Source organism: Podospora anserina, chromosome 1 (genome assembly GCF_000226545.1).
Source record: "Podospora anserina S mat+ genomic DNA chromosome 1, supercontig 6".
NCBI classification, from domain to species: Eukaryota; Fungi; Ascomycota; class Sordariomycetes; order Sordariales; family Podosporaceae; genus Podospora; species Podospora anserina.
Window position 1 is genome coordinate 436,291 of NW_001914851.1, and position 19,851 is coordinate 456,141.

General features: G+C 52.5%; 8 protein-coding genes across 8 annotated transcripts; 2 read left to right on the forward strand and 6 right to left on the reverse strand.

Moving 5' to 3' along the window:
- Positions 1 to 74: 74 nt before the first annotated feature.
- On the reverse strand, positions 75 to 1,201 carry PODANS_1_22670 (uncharacterized protein; the record flags this gene model as incomplete). Its single annotated transcript, XM_001906552.1, has 2 exons — positions 75 to 874; positions 934 to 1,201. The coding sequence occupies 2 exons, from the start codon at positions 1,199 to 1,201 to the stop codon at positions 75 to 77; spliced, it is 1,068 nt and encodes a 355-aa protein (XP_001906587.1).
- Positions 1,202 to 1,751: 550 nt separating this feature from the next.
- On the reverse strand, positions 1,752 to 2,517 carry PODANS_1_22680 (uncharacterized protein; the record flags this gene model as incomplete). Its single annotated transcript, XM_001906553.1, has 2 exons — positions 1,752 to 2,351; positions 2,416 to 2,517. The coding sequence occupies 2 exons, from the start codon at positions 2,515 to 2,517 to the stop codon at positions 1,752 to 1,754; spliced, it is 702 nt and encodes a 233-aa protein (XP_001906588.1).
- Positions 2,518 to 3,570: 1,053 nt separating this feature from the next.
- Positions 3,571 to 5,164, reverse strand: PODANS_1_22690 (uncharacterized protein; the record flags this gene model as incomplete). The annotated part of the gene is made up of 2 exons (XM_001906554.1): positions 3,571 to 4,936; positions 4,986 to 5,164. 2 exons carry the CDS (start codon positions 5,162 to 5,164, stop codon positions 3,571 to 3,573), a joined length of 1,545 nt encoding a protein of 514 aa, XP_001906589.1.
- Positions 5,165 to 6,836: 1,672 nt separating this feature from the next.
- Positions 6,837 to 8,549, reverse strand: PODANS_1_22700 (uncharacterized protein; the record flags this gene model as incomplete). The annotated part of the gene is made up of 2 exons (XM_001906555.1): positions 6,837 to 8,425; positions 8,480 to 8,549. The coding sequence occupies 2 exons, from the start codon at positions 8,547 to 8,549 to the stop codon at positions 6,837 to 6,839; spliced, it is 1,659 nt and encodes a 552-aa protein (XP_001906590.1).
- Positions 8,550 to 10,726: 2,177 nt separating this feature from the next.
- PODANS_1_22710 (uncharacterized protein) lies at positions 10,727 to 12,054 on the forward strand (the record flags this gene model as incomplete). Its single annotated transcript, XM_001906556.1, has 4 exons — positions 10,727 to 10,847; positions 10,906 to 11,168; positions 11,227 to 11,790; positions 11,851 to 12,054. The coding sequence occupies 4 exons, from the start codon at positions 10,727 to 10,729 to the stop codon at positions 12,052 to 12,054; spliced, it is 1,152 nt and encodes a 383-aa protein (XP_001906591.1).
- A 406-nt stretch (positions 12,055 to 12,460) lies between these two features.
- Positions 12,461 to 14,320, reverse strand: PODANS_1_22720 (uncharacterized protein; the record flags this gene model as incomplete). Its single annotated transcript, XM_001906557.1, has 2 exons — positions 12,461 to 13,759; positions 13,910 to 14,320. The coding sequence occupies 2 exons, from the start codon at positions 14,318 to 14,320 to the stop codon at positions 12,461 to 12,463; spliced, it is 1,710 nt and encodes a 569-aa protein (XP_001906592.1).
- An 881-nt stretch (positions 14,321 to 15,201) lies between these two features.
- On the forward strand, positions 15,202 to 17,489 carry PODANS_1_22730 (uncharacterized protein; the record flags this gene model as incomplete). The annotated part of the gene is made up of 3 exons (XM_001906558.1): positions 15,202 to 15,401; positions 15,461 to 17,075; positions 17,136 to 17,489. 3 exons carry the CDS (start codon positions 15,202 to 15,204, stop codon positions 17,487 to 17,489), a joined length of 2,169 nt encoding a protein of 722 aa, XP_001906593.1.
- A 1,084-nt stretch (positions 17,490 to 18,573) lies between these two features.
- Positions 18,574 to 19,306, reverse strand: PODANS_1_22740 (uncharacterized protein; the record flags this gene model as incomplete). The annotated part of the gene is made up of 2 exons (XM_001906559.1): positions 18,574 to 18,759; positions 18,884 to 19,306. 2 exons carry the CDS (start codon positions 19,304 to 19,306, stop codon positions 18,574 to 18,576), a joined length of 609 nt encoding a protein of 202 aa, XP_001906594.1.
- Between the last annotated feature and the right edge of the window lie 545 nt (positions 19,307 to 19,851).

Genomic DNA, 19,851 nt, shown 5'->3' on the forward strand with positions numbered 1-19,851 from the left:
ACACCAAGAATGCCATTGTCTAGGTAGGTATTACTCGATATTTTTGACTTTTCTCTCCAAACATCCACCACGACCTAATGCTCGTACTCCATCTCCTTGCCCTTCATCAGCGCCCAAAACTCCTCCACAATCTTCTTCTGCTCCTCCTCCCCACCTTGCCTAACAGCAATATACTTCCTGTCATCCACCGCCGGATCCCACACCCCCGGGTTCCCGCCCGCCATCCTACCGCCCGCTTCCTCAAGAATACACCACCCAGCCGCCACATCCCAAGCATAACACCCCCCTTCCCAGTAAACATCCATCACCCCCGCCGCCGTATAGCAAATGTTCAGCGCCGCGCTCCCCATACTCCTCACCGCACCAGCCATCGCACCGCCCGTCGCCTTGGAAGCCGTCAGCTCCTTGTACACCTCCAGCTTCAAGTCAAAGTTATGCCCGTCCCTCTGACTCCCGAACTCAATCCCCACCAACGCCGTCTCCAAACTCCCCAGCTTCCTCCCAGGCCTCAACGGCAATTGCTGCGGCTTCCCCTGCCCCTGACCAGGTGCCAAAGAAAAGTTGTCCACCATGAACGCACCCTGTCCCTTGATCGCAGAGAACAAGACATCAGAGAAGGGGTTGTACACCACGCCCACCTGGGGCTTCCTGCCCAGGGTGAACCCCAGCGAGATGCAAGCAAGCGGGAAACCGTGGATGAAGTTTTGGGTCCCGTCGATCGGGTCACAGATGAAGGTGGGCGCGTCGGTGACCTTGGTTACCCCCTTGACATAGGACTCCTCGCCGACGAAGGAGAAGGTGGGGTATTCCTTTGTGAGGATCGAGTTGACGAGGTCCTCGATGCGCTTGTCTGTTTCTGTGACTACGTCGACGGCTGAGACGACGGGGTCAGTAAACGGTGAATAGTGCTGTAAGTTGACAGAGGCTGAATACCGTTCATCTTCTCGTCTGTCTCGAGTTCCTTGCCGGTGGCATTGCGCATGATCTCGCCTGCCTGGCGGGCGATGGCAATGAGGGAGTCATGGATGGCAACGAGGTTGATGCTGTCTGCCATTTTGAAGGTGTTTGCACTTGGACTCACTAAAGAGAACGAGCTTTGTATAGGTTGAGTAAGTGCCCCTATTTGTGTGCTGAGACCCAAGTGACCCCTGGAGTTGTAATGTGAGGTGAGGTTGCGGGGGTGGGGAAGCTTCCCCAACATCAATGTCAGGGGCTCCACTCGAGGTTTGGCCGCTCAAGTCGATAAAAAGGCGGAATGGTCACTCGTCAATTGATGCATCAGAACATCAGATCAAGAGCCAATGAACCCTGCTGTTAGTCTTGTTGGTTGGTTCAAGACAAAGAAAGTGAGCTGCTCCCACCATAAAAATGTACAACCTCGGGCAATGCAAGGCAATGGGCGGAGCGAGTTGCCCAAGTGATCATACATGAGATGCAATTTAGACCTCACAGATATGCGGCTCCTGTCCAATACCGATACCACGTGGGCCTATTCTCATAGACTCGATCATTAACAACCATAAGTACAAGAAAAGGAATACAAACTACCAACGGGGATCACGAGAACAAAAGCGAACCAGCCAGCCATCCAACTCCCCATGCTTTGATGTGCCTACCAACCCATCCTTATCCATATTCAATTACTCGGACTGTACCTCCCTTCGGAGAATAAAGAGACAGATTGTTCCTTCGATCATTTCCACAATTCTCACAGTTCCATCCCTGGCCCCATTTCTCCTCCTTGAACACATTTACATGTTCTCCCGGAAAATGGATCTCCTCTCCGTGGGGCTGTTATCCTCCTGCTGCCTTCCTTGTTGCCCTTGCTGCTGCTTCCTCGCCGCAAAACTGGTGTCAACCGCCATCGGCCTCGGGGACACCCCTCTAAGCGAAATGTTGCTCGGCTCGGCATCGTCCCCAAACGGATTTGGCTTCAGCTGAGGCTGAGGCTCTCGCTGGGTCGACCTTCCTCTTCTCTCTTCTTGCTCCTCAGGATCACGGGGCACATTCATCTGATATCCCTCCCCACCTGTAGCAGCTCCTGGCGGAGGTAGGCGGAGTCCCAGTTCCCGCTCTTCTTCATAGGGGTTGTAATCGCCCACACGGGCATCCCAGGCAGAGTCATCAAGTGATCTGAAGCCTTGGCCGCCTCCACCGGAGTACCCTGCGTTGTATGAGGAGGAGCCTTCGTATGCGCCGGCCGCGGTGCGGGTGTTGCGGGCCTGCTTGATCTGGCGCAATTTATCGTTGAACCATCCCTTGATGCCGCCTGGTGCGGGAGTTGGGCCGTATGAGGAGGACGACGAGGATGCAAGAAAGGGTATGTAGGAACTCAAAGGGGGTGGTGGGAGCTATAAGACACAAGCTGTCAATGGACGGGTCACAACTGAAGCTGGAGAAACACAGAAAACATACACCTAACCGTTGCGCCCTAATTCGTGATAAGACAATCCATCCAACCCCGGCTGCTATTAAAAGCAGAATAATCACCAGGATGGCAATGCCTGCTGGGTGCATCTTGTGTGTCTGTGGTTCGGTTGTCCAAACTCGATCGATAGAGTGCGACAAACGTCGATGGTAGAATATTGTGTCGTCGTTAAGCCGTGGTGTAAGGGTCAGGCGATCGATGCAACATTGACATTGGCAGCTTCTAGAGTTTCCAAAACATCCAAAGCGACGTTGCGCTCTCACCCGGATCCAGTCGGCCGGTTTGACCAGGAACGAGACGCAGTAAAGCCGAGCGGGCGTACAAGTGGTGTGCGTTTGCGCGTTGCGTGGCAGTGGGCAGGCAGAGTGAAACAGGAAGAGCTGGCTGTGATAGAGGCAAGGTTTCGATGCTAATCGCTATGAAGGCCAGGAGAAGCAATGGTGGGAAAAAACGCAGCGCAACAACCCACAACTTGCAACGGTTGCCCTGTGTAACAATTCTTCTCACCTTTCCTTCCCTGCTCGTTCCCGTCGCTCCGCGAAAAGTCACTGCAGAAGTCTCTCGTTTTTTGTTCCCGAAAGCGCCGCCGCGGCCGAAAGCAGCGACGCAACCAGTTCCACCTTTTCCCCTCCGTTGCCGAGCTTCTCAGCTGCCCCGCTATCTGCCAAGAGTATCCAGACCGCGCCGTGGCGGAGAATGACGAAAACCAAGCCTCGCCAAGAGATGCGATCTGGGTGGATACGTAAAGACCCCTTGGGCTTCATGAAATGGAGCTTCATGAAGAGGAAAGATGGTTCGGGCATGCTGGCAACCACGCAAGCTCATTTTGGCATTCTGATGTTCTAGGAGGTTATGAAGCTTGGTACGACCCTGAAACACGAGGCCTCAACTTCAATCGCACGATAGCATGGTCCAATCTCGGACTTGAAATCCAAGCCCAGCTTCCATATGTACTGCGCAAAGCCACTGTCCTCCTCACCCTCAGCCGCACTTCACTGCCCTTACCCACGGTCCCCTATTCGTCTGGTTGTCAAGGGCCATGATCTCATACACACCATTACCATAGACTGCGACACCCAATCATGATATACTACAAGGGTATCTACGAGATATGCAAAGACAAATCATCAATCATTTCGGTGCTAAGCCCAGCACTCTCCCCATTTCCCGCCCTTCCTCGCAAACTCCAACCCTTCCACAAACTGATCCAGGTTACACCTCCCAAAATCATCAGCCTCACAATTGTGTGGCTTCACCACTCTCCCGTTAACCAGGATCCTAACCAACTCTTCCCCGTTTCCTTTCGTCCCTCTACAAACCATCTTCTCAACATATATTCTGGCCGCAAAGGCTACCGTCCAAGCAGCACTAAACCCTCCTGCATCTTCCGGTTCCTGTCTCGTATTGTTATTCAGGGGCTTTACCCCATTATACACTCCCAGCGCTCCCAAAATCCCCATCATATCATTATCATGGCTGAAATCGGCATACAGTTCCCTATCCAACGGGAACGTCTCCGGGCTCTCGTCCAGCGTCGAGTTCGTCGTCGTGTGATCCTCCACCGGCCTCCTCGTCAACCTAGCAATGAGCTCATTCACCCAGCCCACCCCCTGCGTAGGACCGAGCGGGTTCCCGGGACCATAACCGTAGTATTTCCCTAGTGACTCGTAGTAATCGTACAACTTCCATTCCTCTTCGGTGAACAAATCACAAAAGGGGGACAAGACACCGGTAGGCGAGGCAACGGTGTTGAACGGGCAGAGGTCCATCAAGCTGATCAAGTCTTCATTTGTGAGGTTGACACCGGGGAGGTTGGCGTTGATGCGGGCGTTGATGGGAGGTGCAAATGTCGCAAGGTAGGTGGCCTGGGCGGAGTCGCCTACCTCGGAATATTTCCCTCCTTTTTCGAATGCGTCGCATAGGCCGTGAGAGAGGGTATTGTTGAGACCCTTGGCCTCAGATATCTCAAGGATAGGAAGAGGCTTGTGAGGGAGGTTGGACGATTCATCCTTCTTGAGAGCAGTGTTGTAACCTTGAGTCCAGTTTTTGGCAGAGACCACCACTCTGTTCTGGTCCGAGGCGCGAACAAACGGAACTGATTTGCTGGCAAGGGATTGGTAGCGGTTGTAGAACTGGAGGCCTGAGTTGACCATTTGGCGCTCGCCGAAGAGGGTGAGCTGGTCTGCGCCGAGACCAAATTTGTAGGTCTTGAGAAACTCGAATCCCGATCCATAACGTTCGGCATTCTCCTGAATCCGGTTGACGAGGTAGATGTACTGGACCGACTTTCCAAGAGTTGGGTCCCTGGCACCATGGCGAGAGAGGACCTGCGCAAAGGTCAACTCGCAGTCTTGGGGAATAGCTGGGTCGATCTCGGAAGGGACGGCAAAGTACGGCGAGTACTGTCCCCATGAGTGGGAAATATTGGCATCACATTGGAATCCCAGATCTGGGGTATCGCACTTGCGCAAACGACGCGGTCGGCCGTTGGAACCGTCTGTTGCCTGACTGTTCAACAGTTAGTGAGGTTTCTAGAAGAAGTGGATTCCCGACTTACATGAACAGCAGGCCCAGGATCGCCAGAATAGTCACAAACATCGCAACTATCAGCAGTCGCAGTTTGCGTTTGTGCTCATGCTCCCGGAAAACCCGTCTCTGTCCAGCAGATAACTCATCCTCCGGAAGTGAAGTATACTCAGGCCTTCCACCCGGAAATAACGAACGAATCCAATCCATAGTCGCAGTCAAAGTAACATGAGCTCAAAGGTTATAGGTTGGGGTCAATGGGTAGACCGGTCGAGATCCATCACGAGAGCCTCCTTCCGAATGTAGATCAGGTTGAGATGGAAAGATACATTTGGAACGTTAATGAACGACCAAAAACCCTGCCACGTGGTTCAGGCATCAAATTCCAGTGGTCGGTTGCCAAGATGTCGAAAGAACGACAAACCTTCTGTGACGTTTCAGACCATGTGGCCCGTGCACAGCAGCTTAATCCCGGTATAAGCCACCCGCTGTCAACTTTCGAGAAGTTTTCCAGAACACCATTCGGTAGGGCATCAATAGGTCCCAACCCGCCAACGTCCTCGACCGAGATGGCTGGCTCATCGGCGACCGCTAGGCTATGCGACTAGGATCTTTGGAACCTTCGGACGGATTCGTCGAACCAATAAGACCTGTGACCTTCTGGCTCCTCATCACTTGATGGCCCTCCTTGTTCCTCCTGATCTGACACGACGCAAGTGCGCACATACCAGGTCCCACCCAGTCAAGCGATGACCGAGTCACCAGCTGCTCCCAAGAAGTTCGCCTTACGAGATGGAAATGTCAAGCCTTGCTTTACGGGAATCTGCTGTCCGATCTTAGGTCATATAGGCTTGACGTTCCCGTCAACACCCACCATGAAGCTCAGCGGCCGCCAAAGGTCCGATCTGGTGGCTCACAGCCACTTGTCAACAACATGATCATGGCACTATTTTCTCACCACTGTATAGCCACCACTTATGTTGCGTAGGTCCCTGCCTTCTTGACGAAATATCACCGCTCCTAAAAAGCAAACTTGACTCATAGGTACCTGACCTTCATACAATGCATTCTGTTGCCCTGTTCATGTAGCCAATCATTGTGTAAATCATATTACGAAGAGGTATAGCAACCAACAGGACGGTGCAATTCAGCTCTCTTCTTGAATTCTGGTTCGGTTTTGAGTTTAAAACTATGATTTGATCAAACATCCTCTCGAGGACTTTTTGATGGCTTTTGTCAAGTGCCACCCTCACAGCACCCTCAGTACCCCCACGCCGCTCGATCAGTAGAGTTAGGAAATTCCCAAGGCTCTAACTCCAAACTGTCACGGCTGTATTGCATCAATTAAACTCCGATGCATCCTCACGGCGTCTGTCTCTTTGACAGCGCACCTCTGCCTCAATTGTACATTTCCATTAATATGTGACACAAGTGACCTACCCGCCCGGCCAAGAAACATGTCGACAGGGGGCGGCGGCAGGCCGTCACGGCGACCCAAAAGTGTCTGATATTGACGCAGGCGTCTATTCTTGCATCACACAAAATTATTGTAACAACAGCGTCTAGGGAAATTACACCGTCTTTTCGGATTTCCAGATCCAGCCCTCAAGGTGCGGTCAAAAATGCTACCTAACAAACTATACCTAATATCACAAACAGAGAAAAACAAGAATGGTATCATAGAGTTCAAGATAGTAATACAATGGAATCAATCATCCCCCATTAAAACCCCTTTTTTGTTGTCAAAACCACCCATTACAAAGTATTCCAAAAGGTCTCCCAGGCTCTGGCCTCCCTACCCCCACCCCCCCCAAAAGTTGCCTATTCTGTAATGTCCAAATGCAAATGTGAATTGAACCGATGCAATAAAATTCCCCAAGCCTCAGAACGCAACACCCACACTCAACGGCCTGTGTCCCTCCATCCCCATCGGAACCCCCAGCCCAACCGCAGGCGCAATTCCCTTCTCCATCTTCATCTTCGGGGGTGGTGGGCTAGGTTGGAATGTCCTCGACTTGGCTTCCTTCTCCTCAATGTCCTCCACCGCAAACCTCACCCGTTGACTGAGCGGGGGTGTCTGCTTTGGCGTCTGTGTCTGCTTCACCCTCGGGCTGGAGCCAGGTGACCAGTTTGTGGTGGGGGCAGTCTTGGTATCTTCTTCCTCGGAAGTCGTCTCGTATGTGTAGACTGAGCTGGAAGTCTCCATGCTTGTTCGCGGCAGGCCCTCGGGCGGGGCGACGCACTGGTAGAAACCATCCGTCTCCTTGATGGGGCGGGGACTGGTGGTGACCAGGGTTGACTCATCGATGCTTCCTTCTCTGGTCGCGGGCTTTTGGAAGTTGTGCTGCTCGTCCGGGTTGAATAGCCAGCTAGAAACGCGGGAGAAGGACTTCTTCTTGCGAAGGGGAGGGCGGAGAATAAGAGGAAGGGGTGGCGCCAGAGGTCGGTCGAGATAGCTGTAGTCAGTTTGGTTGTTGTTGTTGTTGTTGTTGTTGTTGTCGGTAACCTCCTCATCATCGTAACGGGAGGGGCTATAAGGGGTATGTGGTGGGTGGGAGTTAAAGGCCGCTTGGGCCAACTCCATGGTTTTTCTCTGTGTATAAAGGTTGGGGCCGGTGTTTGCAGGCGCGGTGCTAGGCCGATCGGTGCTCAGTCTCTCGGCAAATGATGGAGCAGCAGCGGGCATCGCAGGAATGGAAGGAAGCGGATACAAGTCCTTCGGATCGATAGCCGTTGATGGCCTGCTGCCCAGGTAAATACTCTGTCTCTCAACAACCGAGTTGATCTCCGCCTGCAGCCGCTCCTTCTCTACCAGGGCGCTGGCGATGCGCGCCACGATTCTCTCGGTATTGGGGGCCGTGGAAGCACGAGCTCTGGACTTGGGCGGGATTCTCGGCGCTGTCATGACGGTAGACACATCGGATCCGGCAGAGCTTTGACGAACGTGCTTCCGCGGAATGTGAAAAGACATGACTGAGTAACTCCGTTCTGGGGCACCAACTGTCGTTGTGCTACTGGCATCCCACCGTGAGCTATTGGCCGTGTGAGCACGCGGCGGTGGTGTGATGAAATTCTCTCCACGCTCAAGGTGAGGTAGGATGGGCGTAAGTCGGTTCTTTGGTGCGTAGATACTGAGCTCGAGTGGCCGAAATGAACGAACCCGCTGACGAGGAGCTGGCGGTGGTGTTGGTGTCGGATATTGGAACGACTCGGCAGTTAGATGTCGAAAGTTTGTTGGGCCCGAAATTTGGAGCCGGCGAGTCGATGATGAAGTTGATGATGATGCGGGCTTCGAAAACCAGTTTCTCATGGAAGCATTATCCCGGCTGTACCTGCGCCCGCGGCTATGGTCCCTTTCCCTCTCCAACGTCCTTTCGTATGTCTTCTCGCTGGGCCACTGTGGCCCTGCTGTTGGTGCTTGAATGGGAGCAGGTTGATCTCGTAGCACGACGATCTTCCTTTCTGCGGTGCCTGTTACGTTTAGCATCCTGTCTGTAACTATTCCCAAGCCTTGATTCGACTCACTCGGGCGATCCTCCTCCTTGTCCTCAGCGCCGCAGCAGAGTGTAACGGAGCTAAACCACGAGGCAACCATGATGTAGATTGTGGTACTGAAGGTTGTAGAAAAAACGGATATTATAGAGAATGAGAGCTTCTCATTCCCGCCTCACAAGGGAAGAAACGAATGACGACCAGCGACCAGCGTAACACGTCAACTACCGTGACCCAGAAAAACAAAGGAAAGATGAAGGATGAGAAAAGTCCATGACGGGACCCAAGGTGAGGAAGAGAATGGAAGGGGAAAAGTGTTGTACACCAACGGCGCGAACGGCGGTGGCCATCTTTACATATGTTCCCGTTCCTACAGCAAGTCTCAAGAGTACATGCAGTACACAGTAGTAGGCAAAAGAGACATCATCTGGCAGGTCCGTCTTTCTCACTTCGGCTGAGTTTGCGCTGACCTAGTGGTGCGTAGCGGCCAGAGGTGAAGTTGCAGGAGGCGGCATCTGATAGGCTGAGATGGGCCAGGCCGAGGAACCAACTGGCGCTTACAAAACCGGGGTTCGGTCATGTATCGGATGGCGGCGCTACACACCAATACACATTGTGGGTGTAATGTCGTCCAGTCGCGTGCCGTTGTGAGTGCCGCACTGCGCGTCAATGTCTCGGTCTTTTCTTGGATGTGAGCAAAAGGTGACCAAGGTAGCAACCGCATTGCCACATTCTATCACGGCCTCGCGGGAAAAGGGGCTTGAGAGGAGTGCTTGGCCTGGTCTCGTGGGTCGCCTTGCAGTCTGCAATCGACCCGGAGGAACACAACCTATCCGAGTCCGTCATATAAGAGGAGGCCATCTTCACCGGGCAGCACTGCTATTTTGTTCTCGGATTTGTCGTCATGAAACTGAGCCTCACGGCACGGGTGAGAGTCGATCATCGTTGGCCCGGGAGTGACCTCGATCTCAGGCCTCCCGTCCGGGTCCGAGATGCTAATTTTTGTTGGTCCTATGCTATTTCGACAGTCTTAATCATTGTGAACTCTTATGCCTCATGATCAACAAGCAGCTCGAGACGCCTTACGCTGCAAGGCACCGTAGCACCAAACGGCTGGGGCGTTTTCCTTTCCACCAGACACATGCAGCTAGTAGTTGCTATGGGGGAGCGTTTAACCGGGGAAAGGAAAACAATAGGGCTTTTTTGCCCCTCGAGAAGGAGATGGCCTATCATTTGCTTTCCGTCGCATCTGTCGTGCGTCCTTGATGCTTGTGTGGAATAGAGGCCGAGCGAGGCAAACACGGAGAAATAGCACTGGTGTAAGGACAAAACTATATGTGGCAGACAGTGTAGTGCCCGTTGGGATAGCATATAAGGTAGGCGAGCTGCATGAAAGAAGCACCGCAGAGAGAGGAGGGCTGTTTCTCTGTAAACAGATTTTGGCGCCCTGAGGCTGAACAATATCTTCAGTTACTGAAGTGATGAGGTAGTGTAAAGCGAGGGCGCCAGAAAGCAACCCCGGCCGCTAGGATCCAGTGGCTTGGGACGCTGCCCCGATGAGACAACATCCACAAAAACGGTGTTAGCGCATCAAGAAAGAACCACAACGGGCTTACCTAACACGCATGCCCACGGGCATGCAAGCTTTATTCATGAAACTGGTTGTGTGGATTGGGTTTCGGGGTAAGATGGGATACAGATAATAATCAAAAATCCTGCCTTGACCTCCACTGCTTCTTTCTTTCCCCCCTCCCCGCTTTCACCAAAATGGTGGTGCGTTTCTAAACATCGTCTTCATGCGGGGGCTGACGAAGTCTCACAGCTCAGAGCAGCCACAATGTGGCTCTGTGGCGGGCTCTTGGCGGGCAGGTCCCCAAGTCCTGGTTAGATAAGAGGAGCTGACCATGCCAATCTGGAAATCTGGCCCAAGCTCTCCATTGCCAAGGCACGGTGGGGCAGCTACTGGCACAGGCCAGTTTGAAACTTTGGGGAAGCAGGGGTCATTGAGAGATACGTGTACGGAACTTGACCTTAACCTTTCTTGCAGAACGCAAAAAGTGCCAGAACCAACATCCCACCTATTCTCCGAGAGCATCAGCACGGCATCGCAGAAGGAGCAATCGTGATCCCGACACTGGCACTTGGTCCATTGGTTTCGATTATACGAACCGTTTGAGCAATTGGACGCAAACACGAGCTCGCGACTCCCCTCCGTCACCCCTCCCGCACCGCATCGCCAAAGGATCGCAACGAGCGCAACTCGGATAGACACAGTCCACCATGCAGGCCCCTCCTCCAAATGGGCAAATGCCCATGCCCACCCCAGAACAGATCCAAGAGATGCAGAGGCGACTTGCTGCCGATGCTCAGGCTGCCGGCATGACAGTTCCAGAGTTCATTGGTGAGATTCCGGTAAACAGCTAAACTTGCGACTTGAACGAAAAGCTGACGCGAAACAGAACACATCAAAAGACAGCAATATGAGCACATGATGAGAATGCAGCAGCAGGCCCAGCAGCAGCAGCAACAACAAGGCGGCGGTGGTCCTCAGCAGCAACATCAGCACCAGCACCAGCATCAACACGGCCCCCCAGCCCAAGCCCAGCCAATTGTTCCCGGCCCTCCGAATCCGCTCGCCCTTGTGCTGGCCAAGTTCCTTCGCAGCCAGGAGCTTAAGCCACGCACAGTGATTCTCAATGGCGAGCGCAAGGACATGTTCAGAGTACGACTAGCCCAATCGCTAGTTCAAATCCCTTCAGATCGCTAACTTGGGTGGTTAGGTCAAACGTGCCCTTCGCGCTCTCCAATCCGATGCCTACAAGAAGTTGCGTACCAAGAACCCTGCTCTTCCAGAGATCACCGATCGTGCCTCCCTCGAGAATGCTTTCAAGCTCCTTCCCATGTCCATGCTTGCTCTCCGCGTCGTCCAGATCGACGAGCACGAGGGCCATGACCACGCCCCTGCCAAGAAGAGCAGCAAACGCGTCAAGGGTCTCTGGACTGTACGCATTGAACCTCAACAAGAAGCAGGCGATGATATGTACTACGTTTGGCTCTGGGAAGGCAGCCAGGTCATGCGCAAGGTCTATGCCGCCCTTGCTCTCCTCATCATCTTCACTCTCGTCTGCTACCCTCTCTGGCCGGTCAAGCTGCGCCAGGGTGTGTATTACCTCAGTTGGGCTTTCCTGGTCTTCCTGGGTTTGTTCTTCGCCATGGCTATCTTCCGTGTTATTCTCTTCTGTGTCACCTACTTCGTTTTGAAACCCGGCTTCTGGCTGTTCCCTAATTTGTGGGAGGATGTTTCTGTGGTGGACAGTTTCAAGCCTGTCTGGGCCTGGCACGATGTAAGTTTTTTCCTTTCTTATGCCTTGCATTTGGAGTAAATGCTAACACAAGCACGACAGCCCAACCCTAAGAAGAAGAAGAAGAGCAAGAAGGTCAAGGCATCAGCCACTGCTGGAGCAACTTTCTCGGCTGCTACTGGCCAAGCTGCCCCTGCTACTGCTTCTGTAAACTCCACAGCTACTCAGATCGCCTCTGGCCCGACTCCTACACAACGTAGTTACCTGGCACCGAGAGTCGAGGAGCTGGAGGATGACGAGGAGTAGATAAAGTAGTTGGGAAATACGGAGGCGGGCGTTTTGGCGTGGATAATGGTAGGATAACCCTAATGGGTGGATGGTTAGGAGGCTACCCATGGATGATGATGAATACTCAAGCCTCGGTTCAATGTTCTGAGCAGGAGAACAAAGATGTGGCTTTTCAAGTTTCTGTGACACGAATGTGGGCGGCCATGTGTGCTTTATATTACTGTATTTTTTAGTTCTGATTCTTCTTCCGTCACCACATTCACATTTGAGAGTCAGCATAATTGATCCTGGGCTGTCACCAAAACATTAGTGATCCATTTCGTCGGTATCACCAATGCGCCTACCTACATCTATGTAAGCCGATCCGCCGCTCTCTAATGACCACTTGCAAGTTCCTATTGCGGTAAAGGCCGGTCAGACTGCCTCAAGCCTGCCAAATCCTCCCCATCCAATCTGGCTCGGTATGGCTAGCAGTTGCCACCCAAGGAACCTCGCCCGGTCCATATGGTTGCAGAGGCAGGTCATACGGCATCCTCAAAGCCACCTCGACGACCTCATCCTTCCCGTCATAATCTTCCTTTCCCTTGCCATCTCCATCACCACGAGTTTGTTCCGGAGGAGGGAGTGCATCCTCCAGGAAAGCAGGCTTCATCACCGCATTCTCGCCATACAACCCCGGCCAGACCAACACTCCGATTTCGTAGGAAGAGATCCGGACGGTGTTCTCTTTTGCGGAGAGGGCCTCGCCCCAGGCTTGTTTGGAGAGGTTGGCTGACGTGAGCAGGGCCCAGTCGATGTGTATGTCTGTCTCGGATGACTCCGGGGTTGGGCGGTGGGAGCGGATATAAGTTTTGATGTGGGGGGCCGCGCGCTTGCGGCCGGAGTTTTTGACTTTGGAAGCGTTGATGGCTATGTTCGGGGAGGGGGCGTTAGCTGATGGTGAAAGAAGAGGGCGGGGGGGAAACATACGCAAACCAGACGCGGAGTCGTTGGCCCAGTGGTGGAACAATGGTTTCAGATACTGGAGCTGCTTGACTTGCTGAGGGGACTGGGTTTTGGTGTGAATCGAGCCGCCGGACATGTAACCGTCGAGAGATTTTCGGATCTCGTCTGGGGTGGGGAAGACGACTTTGAAAGTGGTGGCGGGCGTGTTGCCGAGGGTGTGAAGGAAGGTGTTTTTCAACCAGGAGTCAGTTGGGCCCAAGGTGGCTATACTGGAGATCTGAATGGCAACTTCTGGTTTGTGTTCAATGGTGCTGTGAATGGGGACAGCGGCGAGAGCTGACTTCATGGCTGCCCAGCCAAAATTTGTGGAGGAGGTGGACTGAGTGACCGTGTGTCGGCCCGGAACACTAGATATTAGTGAGCCATTGATGGAGGAGAAGTCGTACTTCATGAGCTTGGTGGTGATGTCTTTGCAAGTTGGTCTTTTGGTGTCATAGGCTCGAAGATAGTTTAGAAAGTCCAGTTTAAACTTGGCTCCATTGCCTATTCTGGGCCGACCTTCGTCATGTTCGGGCTTCAGTAGAGGAAGTCTAGGAGAGAACCAGGCTCCTTGTGTCATGTTTGTCCAGTCTCTTGTGATGAGGTTGGCTGTATGTATGACGAGCTGGGCTGTATCGTCGTGTCTGAGAAGGATGAACATCTTGGAATGATGTGTACCGAACATTTCGGGAAGAAATGCTGCATGGAGGGTGACATTGTTGAAGCGAGCGGCAGATTCCTGCGAATGTCAGATATGTGTAGTATGAGTATCTTGAGAAAAGGCATTGTAGTGGGACGAGATATTGTTCATGAAATTGTAATTTGTTATGATGATATACATATACACATTGGTGAGAACACGATGATGTATAATGAGGAGTAAACCTACTTGGAGCGCCAACCTATTCGGGTCCTCCCTCTTCCAGAACCCATGAACAACATGGACTTTTACGAGACTTCGAACATCCTCATCAAAGGCTGACATGAGGAAGTCGATATCGTGGAGGTAGTTGAACTCCCAACATTCTGATATCAAAGGGTCCCCCAGGACATCCCGCAACGTATAGGTATCCTTGTTCAACCCCGCGGGAAGATCTTTGATCTTTGTTAACTGAAAAGGCGACCCAACAGACTTGAACGGCGGGTGGTATTTGGCTTCGGTGGGTGTGTCTGGTAGTCGCCGTTTCTTGAGTGGGGGGCTTATGGGATGTGTAAGTGACTGAGGAGCCGACCGTTGCTGATTATCGTTTTGGCCATCTTCATCTCCATCGCTGACGCGCCTTTTCCTTGCCGATGCCATGATGCGTGAGTCTTGCTGAGTCTGAAGTCAAAACTAGCCGGTTCAACGATAGCTAATAACTGCCGATCAGAGATACGAGTTAATGTTGGAGATGGCGTTTAGGTTCGCAGGTGCCACCAGCCGTCAGCTCTGCAAGATTCGGCGGGCTTAGATAATTGGACCCGAAACTATTCAGACGAGAACGCCAGCAGAGAAAAAGCAGGGTCTATTCGGCTGCAAAGATTCATCGTCTATCCCAATGATGTTTTGATACTCTGTTTTGATGTCTTTCAACGGGGATGGCAGGTACATAATTCCACACAGTGCCGCAATATCGGGAGTGGGGATCTGTCTTTGAGGATCTGACTGGGAAGTGGGTCACGGTGCCTTGGCATTTAGCGCTAAGCCGGCTAGCGTGCTGCCTTGAAATTGAGGCGGGCAAATCGACCTGGCCAGACGCCCCCTAGCAGGTACGTGTCGGAAATCTTTGGACGGGAGACTTGTTTCGCCTCCTGAATCCCCCATTGCCCAAACCCATCCCACATTCCACGAAGCCATTCACGACGACGCTGCTACCGGAAGCATGCACTTTTTAGACCACAACCGGACCAAAATCTAGACTGTGCGACCCTTCGAGAACAGCTCAACACCTATCTGTACACTGGTACCCCTTTCACACGAAACAGGGATCCCACTGCCGTTATCCCCGGAAGCTGTTGGATACCACTCCACGCAGCCCAGCAGCAGTGCTCCAAATGTCCAGGTAGACGGGCCCTCCAAACAGAGCTTCTACCGACGACACCGTCACCGGCGCCCCTTTTTTGCAGTTGATCTGCCGGTGCCAGGTGCCCAGTTCCCGATATCAGAGCGAGCGCGACTTACGCGATCGGGTTTAATTCACAATGAGGCTACGCAACCTCTTTGTCTTCGGGGCGGCCGCGCTGGCGACCGCCTCACCACCATCAGCCGACACGGAGGAGGATATCACACGAGAAAACACATACTTCAATGGCAAGAAGGTTCCACCGATTTTGGAACTCACCCCGGCCAATTACAAGGAGGAATTAAAAAAGTCAAAGTTCCTGATGGTCAAACACTTCAGGTATTATGCCCGCCTCCTCTTCGGTTTTCTCCTGTCCTGATAAAAGCTGACTCCCGTAGCCCGTGGTGCGGACATTGCCAGGAATTTTTGCCGACCTTCCAGACGTTGTACGAGTATTACTACACATCGAAGCCAGTGGGCAAGGATGCCGACTTCACCGAGTTCTATGATTTCAGATTCGCTGAACTCAACTGCGTCGCGTACGCCGATTTATGTACTGAGAACAAGGTCGCCGCATGGCCAACAACTATTTTGTTTGAGGATGGCGAGCCTTTGGTCACCTTTAGGGGCGTCAAGCACATTAGTGTTCTCAGTGGTGCTGTCGAAGATGCGCTCGAGAAGGTGAAGCCCAACACCAGGCCCAAAACCCTCGAGCTCCCCGAACCTGGCGACAAGACATCCCCTGATTCCAAGGCCGAAACCGAGAAGACCGAGAAGGCAGATGCCAGGGAAAAGGGGTCTGAAAAAGAGCTGGTCAAGGAAACTGAGAAGGAGAAGGAGACCGAAACCTCCACCGCCGCCAGCGCCGATGCTTCAACGGAAGGGGAAGCGACACCAAAGAAGACCTACACTGTCAACTACAATACCCCTTCGCAGAAGGTCACCCCTAAGCCGTCGAACCCCAACCCCAAGGGTCTCTCCGTTCCTCTGACTTGGGAATTGTTCCAAAGCATGGTTACCCTCACCCAGGAGCCTTGGTTTGTCAAGTTTTATGCACCATGGTGTCACCACTGCCAGGCTATGGCCCCGAATTGGGAGCAGTTGGCCAAGGAAATGAAGGGCAGGCTCAACATTGGTGAGGTCAACTGCGACCGCGACACTAGGCTTTGCAAGGAACTCCGCGTCCGTGGCTATCCTTCCATCATGTTCTTCAAGGGCGGTGAGAAGGTCGAGTACGAGGGCCTTCGCGGGCTGGGCGACTTTGTCCAGTATGCTGAAAAGGCCATTGATCTCTCCAGCGGGGTTCCGGATGTCGATTTCGACTCTTTCAAGGCTCTCGAAGAGAAGGAGGAGGTCATTTTCCTCTACTTCTACGATCATGCTACCACCAGCGAAGACTTCCTTTCGTTGGAGCGTTATCCTCTCAGCCTTATTGGCAAAGCCAAGTTGGTCAAGACCCGGGATCCCAAGTTGTATGATCGATACAAGATTACCACTTGGCCACGTCTGATTGTTTCGCGCGAGGGCCGCCCGACTTACTACACTCCTCTCGCGCCTAGGGAAATGAGGGATACCAGAATGGTTCTCAACTGGATGAAGTCCGTCTGGCTCCCCCTTGTTCCCGAGCTTACCCCGTCCAACGCCCGCGACATCATGGACGGCAAGATCGTTGTTCTGGGGGTTCTAAACAGAGAGAATGAGGATTCTTTCCGTGGCGCTATCCGTGAGATGAAGAGTGCGGCCAACGAGTGGATGGATAAGCAGATTCAGCTCTTCCAGATCCATCGCCAGGACCTTCGTGACGCCAAGCAGCTCCGCATCGAGGAGGCCGAGGATCGTGGTGACCAGCGGGCTCTGCGCAACGCCAAGAACATTCGCATCAACATGGACAGGTCGGACATGAAAGAGGCTACCTTTGCCTGGGTTGACGGCAACTTCTGGCAGCGGTGGATTCGCACCACTTATGGCATTGATGCCAAGGACGGTGACCGTGTTATCATCAACGATGAAGATGTAAGTTCTCTCATTAGTGATTCATGTCGAGGTGACCTTGACTAACGAGTTGCGATATAGAAACGCCGGTATTGGGACCAAACTAGCACTGGAAACCCCATTGTTCCCTCGCGCACATCCATCCTTGAAACCCTCAACAAGGTCACAGTCAACCCACCAAAGCTCAAGCCGAAGCTTACCATTGGTGTGATTGAGAAGATGTTCTTCGATATCAAGATGACCTTCAAGGAGCATCCCTATCTCAGCATGGGCTGCATCCTTGGCATCGCTTTTGGTCTCTTCCAGTGGCTCATGGGAAGAACCACAAGAAGAGCCCGCAGTCACTTTAAGCTCGAGGAGGGCGTTGGAATGAAGGAATCGAAGCCCTCCACGTTGTTTGGCGGATCAAGCAACACTGCCACCAAAGCGGACTAGATTTGATTGTGGATGATTAACGACCACCCACCTTTTTTCATTATGGGGTGGTGTCTGGATTTTTTTGGGAAAGCAAAAAGGGAAAGCGAACGATCATCATGCCTGTCTGTCTTGTGTTTGTCTTGGTTTGTGCTCTTGCTTGGTAGTATGCGGTATAAAGTTAGGTTCTGTATAAATACACCAGGGGCCCGAACGGTAACAATACCGAAAGGAAGGATACCGAATCGGTTGGTGGGGCTAGGACCGGAAGGGAACGGGGGTCTACGGAGGGGTTATTGCATATTAATCAGTGTTTATCTTCCTGGCTCATGGGAGCGTGTTTATCTTCTTGCTTCTTGTTTTTCCTTCCCTCATTGTGTGGTTTACTCGAGACTTTTGTTTGTTGAATGAGACGGGGAAAGAGGCTTCGTCCGGATTATGGCTGGATGGATGCGGCATTGTAGATATGGAGTTTCTGAATTCATCTGGGGTTACATCACCTATGGAACCACTCTGGTGATATTTCCCAAAACTTGTCAAAGCCTTGCGGTTAATGGCATTGCGTTTCGTGTGATTGTCACCATGGCGAGCTGAATTATTGAGCCGAAGACTCCGTGTGAGACTGGACATTGCAGTACATTCATAGGCATCAGCAGGCTCGACATAAGTTGTGCCCAGCGAACCCTCTCACGCGATTGGAGAGGGCACTCTCAGGATAAATGAGGGTGTGCATTCCCGAGTCTCGTGGCGATAGATACATCAAAAGAGATTGCTCGCCCAGTCTTGCCAAACCATGAAAAGTGTGAAAACAACCAAGGAAAACGGACTTTGCAGTCATTGCCTATCTTTCTTTGACACCACCCGCTGCCTTTTACGAATAATGGAACACTGGAAAAGAAAATGAAACTTCTGGTTTGAAACGAAACGTGCTGAAAACCTGGAATCCCACAGTTTTTTGGAGGGTGACCTCCGTGGTGGTACCTCGTACCGTCTCTACTGGCCCCTTCAAACCCAAGCTCCCTCAACAGCCGTAGACGATCCGCTAACCAGCCCGACCTTGCTTCGTTCAACTCCTACTCCTGAGCCCTGGCGCCGTACAAGCCTCTTAGGCACCCGCAGTCGTCCGGCTTTGCTGGGTCTGGAGTAAAATCTCCTTATAGAAGAGGGTAACCCCCCTCTTCGTGGCCGCATCAACGCTGGTCCTGCTAAAGTTTGGAATTTTGCCCACCTCGACGTAGCCGCAGCTCTTGAATGCCAGCTCGGAGGCGGAATCTGTCTCTGTTTTCGCCGTCTTTTGTCGGCGTGTAGCCAGATTCGTTAGCATACCTTCATATCCTTTCTTCTCTCCACAAAAAAAAAAAAAAAAAACCAAAAACAGTAACAAAGTCTGTGAAGAAAGTAGGGTAGGTACTCACCAACAGCGACCTCCCCTTCCTCGCGCTCTCATACTCGCACGCTTGAATCAAACTCCTCCCCCCTCCTTGCCTCCTGAACTTTTGGCCAACAATCAGCAGGTCGATGACACCTCGGAAATCACCAGCTTGCGACTGATCAAGCTCGACCATGGCTATCCCGCGGAGGTCCTCGCCCTTTGGCTTCTGGTTTGCATTCTCGGACGGAGGCAGCAGCAGGATGATGATGCGGGTCCGGGCTTGATGCTCTGCTATCCGGTCTTTCCACCAGATCAGGAGGCGTTCGAGGGACAGGGGAGGTAAAAAGGGGCCGATGGCGGTGGTGCGGTCGATGTTGATGCCTGAGGCGTAGATGGCGGCCATGTAAGGAATTAGGTGAGCGTGGTGCTCGGGGTGGAAGACGGATGTCTGAGATGGGGACGTCATGGTGACAGATTTTGTATATGATTCAAACTGATGCGGCTTGTAGTTGACCTGTAAACTCTGTTTCGGTGTGTGGCTGTTATGGTGCTTGCATCTCGGGCTATGGTGGTGTTGTCAGAGTCATAGGGGAAGCACAAGTGAAAGTGATGTCCAGAGAACTCGTGAGATATTTACTGATGCTGTGGGTCAGGTTAACCAGGGGGGAGCACTTAAGGTGACAATAAAGGTAAGAAAAGAACATTTAAATATCTCAGAGAACAAGCATGCTGAGATGGGCAAGGACAGTCGAGGTATAAAACATTGCTTCTTCCTGGGAGAAGATGGGGGGGAGGGGGGTGTGATAGGGAGGGGAGGGTGGGGGGCATCACTGCTTCTTGAACCATGGCTCAACAGACGGGAAAGCGAGAGGTAAACGACGAACCTTGGGGGGGCAGTATTTGGTCGTGTGCACTCGCAAATCTGGATTCACAGGCCATCAAGCTTCACCGGTCCTTCGTGATAGGGACGGGATGTTGGGAGCAGGCGGGAAAGGTTCTTTGCATCTGCAT